Raw genomic sequence first — 6,780 nt, forward strand, 5'->3', positions numbered from 1 at the left:
TGAATTCAAATTTTATATATATATATATATATATATATATATATATATATATATATATATATATATTTATATATTTTTTTTGACCCCACATACATCCAGTGTTATCCGTTTATGATCGATCTGGTCCAATTGCCGTCTCTCCGGCGGAATTTATCGTTATCTTTATCCGTCTTGGAGCTACCGTCGGTCGGATAAAATATGCCTCACAGGGACGGTTTTTGTTCGGTGGCGTTCACCCTCCATGTTTTCCCTCTCAAGCCCATCCCCAACGCCGGTCGACACCAAACAGTTAGCCGACAACTCGGGGCATTTCGGGCATTCCAGCAAACAGTTGCTCCTTTTCATTTATGTACGGTACCTTCCCGTTTCTTGCCACAATTTTTCTCCCTCCCTTTCTCACTCTCTCAACACCATGTGCACCGCGTCAGCGGTGCACGTGGTGTAGGGCATGATTTCTCCCCAATCTTTCATTTTTTTTTTTCCCTTTTTTTAATCTTTCTCATCTCCTTTTCAAAATCCAAAAAACGACGTGGCCCTGTGGGGAGATCGCTAGTTTTAGTCTTCGGCGGTCTTTCGCCTCCTTCTCTATCCCCTTCTCGCGTTCAATTAATTCAATCATTTAGGGGAATAGGGAGCTGTTTTTGTCTTCGGGAAGAAACCCCGTCAAATTTGCCCTACCTTTCGACTAATTTGACCCGGATTGGTCCTATTCCTTATGCTACGACTGAAAATTTAGTGAATTCTATAGTTGTAGTTCTTGCGATTTATACAAATTTTTAGCTATGTTCTAATTTCTTATGGGTATTGAATTTGTATAGGTAATGGAACGTTGGCGATGGCTAAAGGTGGTGGCTTTGATCTTCTTACTTTCATTTTCGGAAGGGAGAGGTAATTTCACATGTTTTTCTCGATCAAGATTCAATTTTGAGGACCGTAGTATATGTTATTTTTGACCGATAAAATGCTGCTTTGAAGTGGTTTCCATACACATTATGAGCATCGATGAGTATCATGCGGCGGGATGGCCATAAATCTTAAGCATACTGTTAATTTGTTTTGCTGCTCTGAGGGTGCTCCTACTCTTTTTCTTTTTTTCCTAGGATGCAAATGAAATGGATCTACTGGAAAGTAGCACATACAAATTCTACTTTGGAACTATTTTTATTTACTTTACCTTATTATTCAAAGCGCCTCTTAAGAGTGGTGGAGAGCTGAAAATAGAAAATTCAGTGAAAAGAAAGATTCATGTAGTGACATGCTTATCTGGGAATGATTCTTGTAAGTGTTCATGGGAACTGACTTGCTATGATGCTTGGTTTTGATTGTGAAGACGTTCCCAAAGTTTTAGGTATCTTCTGGGAGATACATTTATCTCTTTGTTGACGGTTTGTTAGCCTCCCTCCATGTTGATAGGTTAATATCATCTTATCTGGCATCAGCAAATTGAATTGGTTGTTAGTTTTTATATTCTAAGGGATTCTGGTCTATTATTCGTTATAAGATGTTTTAAAAAAAGGAAGGGATATGTTATGCATACTCTTTTTGTATTTGTATTGATTTGGATTGGATATGATGGACTAAAGAAGAAAGTGAAGAATGCAAAAATAATATAGAAGAATAGGTGAAAAACGAAAATAGATATCTTGGGTTTATTATAAGCTGATGAGAAACAAAGAAAAGAACTTATTCACTAGAATGTCCATCATTTTTTTAATACTGTGTTAAGAGTGGGTTGCTCATGTTTAATCTCATATTGTCTGAAAGATTTCAAAACCCCATTTCACGATTTTCATAAAAAAATCATGATACTTACGTGCAGATGACTATAAATGCTCAAAATTTTAGATTTGCTTTTGACTTTTTGTTGCTTACTAGATTATTTTAAGAAAATTTTTCAATAATTTCTAAAACTAGTTTTCAATTTACTATAAACTGGTTTTCATAAATTGCATAATCCTGGCTTGTTGCGGTTATTTTATGCATAACATAGAATTGGGCTTTCATTTCAAGCAACTATAACAAGAACCTTTATTATGCTGAAATTGTGAATCTTAATTAACTATGAAGCTCTGTTTTTTCTCCTGCTGCTGCATTAATGGATGTCTTTGTCAACAATGGTTGTAAAATCCATTTTTACATTATCATATTTGCAGTTAGCATGTGGGTAGTCTCATCTCTTTAGCTATATTTTTTTTGAATCGATATGGCCTGTTTGACCTTTATACTTTCTCGATGACAGAACTTAGGATCAAGCATGAGGATTACACTCATATTTATAACCATACTCTTGCCAAGATACTTGTGGAGTATGCTTCTGCTGTAAGTTTTGTTTTAAAAAGATTTTTAACTATAATACTGCAAAACATTACATTCAGTAAATCTCATGTTATATTATTTTCAATGCTTAGAATGAAGGGTTTATTAGTCAATAAATAATTTTTGATTTTGCCCCTATTCTTAATGAACTGGCTTGAACAGACTATGACCTGTTGCATATATCGTTAAATGAATATTTATGAGGAATCTGGTATTCAAGTTCATTTTAAAAAATTCTTTTTTCTAGGAATTTCTGACCTGCACAGGTTGGTGCATCTTGCAGGTATACATGTCAGATCTAACTGCCCTGTTTACTTGGACGTGCGCAAGGTGTAATGATATGACCACGGTATGTGGAATATGCTTTTACATTTCTTCCAGTCAAATGAGCATAATGCAAAGCTTTGAGTCTGGTTGTCTCTCTTTCGAGATGATTATTTTTGAACATGGGTTAACTGGTGCATACTGACTTATATTGATACAGGGGTTTGAGATGATAGAGCTGATTGTTGATATCCAAAACTGCTTACAGGTGTGTTGTAACTTTACATCAGCCCCATATTTAGCCTCATGTTATGCTTTCTAGCTACTCAAGCACACAAGATTTTACATTTCTTCTTATGAATAAACTATTGATGCAGGCTTTTGTTGGTGTTGCTCATGATCTTAATTCTATCATAATTGCATTCAGAGGAACTCAAGAGAACAGGTATTAGTAATATTTTGCCTGTTCACCCTTTTAATTTTATATATGCTGTTTGACAATATGGTTTTTATCTGTCACTTGAATTATAGCATATGTAATCAAATAACTCCATCCAATATATATGGAACATTAACTGTAAATTGGTCTGCTCATATGCAATTAGCCCTTTGATATTCCCCTTAGCAGTGAGATTTGGTTCATGGGTTCATCTGAGGCATATGTTCCATGTTTCCTTGGCAGAAATTTCAGAAACAAAGGGAAGCAGATTGCTGTAATTTTTGGAAATGTATTGTCATGTTTCTGTTTCATTAGAGGGATGAATGGAGGGGAGGGATGTTGTCTATTTATGGGAAAAGAGTATAAACTAATAATTTGGTTATTCCTGTTTTGTTGATTGATAAGAACATGTGCTGCAACTTGGTTTTGTAAGAAAATTCAGTTCTGCGGTACAAGATCCTGTCATCAGTTTAGTGATTAATGACAACATTGTTGCTAGTTCCATTTATGTTTTCCTTGTGTTGGATCTACACTTATACTGGTAAACTATCTACCACCGCCACAATCATGTCAACAGTGGTTGTGGCCTCACCATCTCTATATCTCTCTTTTATGTGAACAAGGCATGCTGGATACCAGAGCTTAGCCCTAACATTTGCCTATAATTAGAATTTGCTTTGTTGTTAAACATGCTAATCAATTCATTCCTTAACCTGAATGTGAAAAGTTCATTAGAATTTTCATAGTTGTTGTTCAGGCAAGTAATTACTTAATGTTTGGTTTTAGTATTGTCCATTCCCCATATGACCATGTTTTTTGTGCATCGGAAAATTGATACCATGCTTGGGAAAACTGTCTTGATGATTTTGGTTAGTGGTATCGTCAACTAGGAACCTTACCAGAGGTTTCTAATTTGGTAATGTTTCTAGTAGTGTATGAAAAAAAAAAAAAAAACGTTGCTATTGCGTATGACATTTTCTTCCTAAGTTGCTCTGGCCGTTTTATTGGATGGATTGTTTTTTAACAGCATTCAGAATTGGATCCAAGACCTGTTCTGGAAGCAGCTTGATTTGAACTACCCAGACACACCTGATGCAATGGTTGGTAACTCTATTTATGCGTCTGAAGTTGTGCTGAAATAGAGACTTATTGCAAGTCACATGCTTGATGCTTTGACTACAGGTGCACCATGGATTTTATTCTGCTTACCATAACACAACAATACGTCCTGGGATTATAAGTGCTGTCCAAAGGACTAGGGAGCTATATGGAGATATTCTCATAATGGTTACAGGGCATTCAATGGGAGGGGCTATGGCTTCCTTCTGTGCACTTGATCTTACTGTAAATATCATCAATGCTTCTCATACAAATTCATATGGTTGTCAGTAAATTTATAGCAAAACAATTCTCAGATCTTGAGTAGTCTTTATACTTATATTTTGAGAATCTCTTTAAAAAGTTTACCATGTAGCCTGAACGATGCTCCATATATCTTAGGATTCTATTTTAGCTCATCTTTTTATGAAATACATTGGAGAATTTGTGGCATGTCCCTGCCAATTATCACTGTGATCATATTACCAACTCTATTGTGATAATTTTTATGCTTTTCTTCCAACCTCTATGAGCTGCTGTATGAAGTTCTTTCAAACTCAGACTAGTGAATTCATTTTCACCCTCCTTGTTCAAAGTACTGCCAGGCCTTGCAAAGCAAAAGAATTTCTTTTGTATCAGAATCTCAATTCTTGATTTTTGCCCTAGCCTTAGTGGGTCTGCAATTACCCATTCAACTTCAGTGCATCTGTTTTGCATGTATATTATACCCAGTCGAAACTAGTTTGCTGGTCCCTTTGCAGTCTGTCTCGGCTGTGAGTTTTTCTTTTTACCCCTTTGATGTTTTGCTTTGCTTTTATATCTCCTCATCATTGTTTTCCTATACACCTTGGTACATTTAGCGATTTTTTTAACTGTTCCTTTTTCTCTTTTACATCTAAATTTTAGACCCATACTTCCAGATTGTTTCTGGCTTTTTAACTTAATGTATAGGTGAAGCATGGATATGTAGGGGTATCATTTTATGTCTCCGTGTCTTATGAGATGCAGATTTTTGCTTCATAGATTCATAGAGATATTGTGGCCTTGAGGTCATTGTACAAACTTATTTCTGCAATGGCATGTGAACTTCTCATTTAAAGGCTTGAAGCATCCCATCTTAGACTTAGACTTGTCGGTTACTTTCCCCATTGTGTTATGATTGAAACTTGGACTTGAAAGTTCATGCATTTATTCTTTCATCCTTTGTAGGTCTATTATGGAATACACAATATTCAACTTATGACATTTGGACAACCTCGTATTGGAAATGTGGCTTTTGCGTCGTACTTCCACAAGCATGTACCGCATGCAATTCGGGTTACCAATGGGCATGACATGGTTCCACATTTACCTCCATACTATTATTATTTTCCCCAAAAGACATACCATCACTTTGCCAGAGAGGTAACATGATGCTCCATACAGTAATTTTAACGCCATAGATATTAATATAGCCAGGCTTTTGGAGAGTTGTATCCTCCATATTCTTTTAATGCACTCCACCTTTGGGCTGAGCACTCTCATGATGTGACTTTTGTCTGTCATCAAGTAATCCTAAATATCTGTCTTAGAACTAGGCATTACTGTTATCCTACTGTCATTTAGATGGTTGTTATTCCATGATTCTTCTTATTCGATTCCATTTGAACCACATCCAAATATCCCTCAATTGCTTATAAATCTTTAGCTCCTTTTCTATAATTCAGAAGGCCATAAATCATTTATAAAAAATTTCCAGGTATGGCTGCACAATATTGGATTAGGTAGTCTTGTATACATGATTGAGAAGGTTTGTGATGGTTCTGGTGAAGATCCAACCTGTAGCAGGTATCGGTCAATGCTGGTTGTGTTCATGTGTTGATTAATTTGTGATGGTGTTCATGCACTCTTACGCTTTGTTTGGTTTTCTTTACTTCTTTTAGGTCTGTGAGCGGAAGCAGCATTTCAGATCATCTATTGTATTATGGTGTCGAGTTACAGGCTGATACGTGGGGCTCTTGTGGAATCATAATGAATAATGGTACTGTGAAGGACAACAGTATTGTACGCTTCGAAACAGACCTTGCTGGAAATATTGTGTTGTCAAAGGATCCAGCTGCTCCATCAATTCTAAAGCCAAGTTCTCAAATAGATAAAGGTAGCAGTTCTTTTTAGTGTTCTAATGGTGTTCAATATGCTGGTGAATCAACATGTAGAAATGGGGAGTTCTCTTGCCTACAAAGACCCAACAAATGGATCCAAGGAGAAGTGTTTGTATATAATGTATAATGTATTTTAGTTGGAGTCATTGTTTCCAAAGATGTATATTTTCACTCAAATGTGGATCCATAAAGTCTGCAATCATTCCGGTGTTCATCATGTGTTAATCCAAATAACATTTTTCACCTATGCAATTGTACCAAACAATATTTGATTGATGAAGAATGTTAATCAGCATGTCGCATTCGAACGAATGATTAAATCTTGAACACTCGCAAGCTTCAAAATCCTGCGTGTTGATTGCATGAATTTCTTTGTTCTTCTTCAAATATAGGTCACAGCTTCAGAGTAATATTTACAAATTCTTACTGTGACAGAATATGGTTGCATTACATTACACTGGATGTTATCAGATCGTGCAGGAAAGCAGGCATCGGGATGGCCTCCTTTGCTTGAGGGTGCCG

The 6,780-nt window shown here is 36.1% G+C and overlaps 1 protein-coding gene across 2 annotated transcripts; it reads left to right on the forward strand.

Moving 5' to 3' along the window:
• The first annotated feature begins 216 nt into the window (after positions 1 to 216).
• On the forward strand, positions 217 to 6,570 carry LOC105057718 (probable feruloyl esterase A). Of its 2 annotated transcripts, none has more exons than XM_010940412.4 (11): positions 217 to 349; positions 819 to 888; positions 2,240 to 2,319; positions 2,600 to 2,665; positions 2,801 to 2,848; positions 2,958 to 3,025; positions 4,047 to 4,119; positions 4,202 to 4,363; positions 5,327 to 5,521; positions 5,856 to 5,944; positions 6,040 to 6,570. In XM_010940412.4, exons 1-11 carry the CDS (start codon positions 242 to 244, stop codon positions 6,269 to 6,271), a joined length of 1,191 nt encoding a protein of 396 aa, XP_010938714.2. In that variant the 5' UTR covers positions 217 to 241; the 3' UTR covers positions 6,272 to 6,570. The 2 variants fall into 2 exon arrangements, with proteins under 2 accessions (XP_010938714.2, XP_010938716.2); XM_010940414.4 differs by lacking the exon at positions 217 to 349 and adding an exon at positions 383 to 703.
• The last annotated feature ends 210 nt before the right edge of the window (positions 6,571 to 6,780 follow it).

Source organism: Elaeis guineensis, chromosome 14 (assembly GCF_000442705.2).
Source record: "Elaeis guineensis isolate ETL-2024a chromosome 14, EG11, whole genome shotgun sequence".
Taxonomy (NCBI): domain Eukaryota; kingdom Viridiplantae; phylum Streptophyta; class Magnoliopsida; order Arecales; family Arecaceae; genus Elaeis; species Elaeis guineensis.

What these genes read in the sequence shown, in the direction of transcription:
- LOC105057718 (XM_010940412.4), top strand. Translation starts at nt 242, where the DNA reads ATGTTTTCCCTCTCAAGCCCATCCCCAACGCCGGTCGACACCAAACAG. An exon ending in GGTGTAATGATATGACCACG is followed by an intron (nt 2,666 to 2,800) that starts GTATGTGGAATA and finishes ATATTGATACAG; the next exon opens with GGGTTTGAGATGATAGAGCT. An exon ending in AGAGGAACTCAAGAGAACAG is followed by an intron (nt 3,026 to 4,046) that starts GTATTAGTAATA and finishes GTTTTTTAACAG; the next exon opens with CATTCAGAATTGGATCCAAG.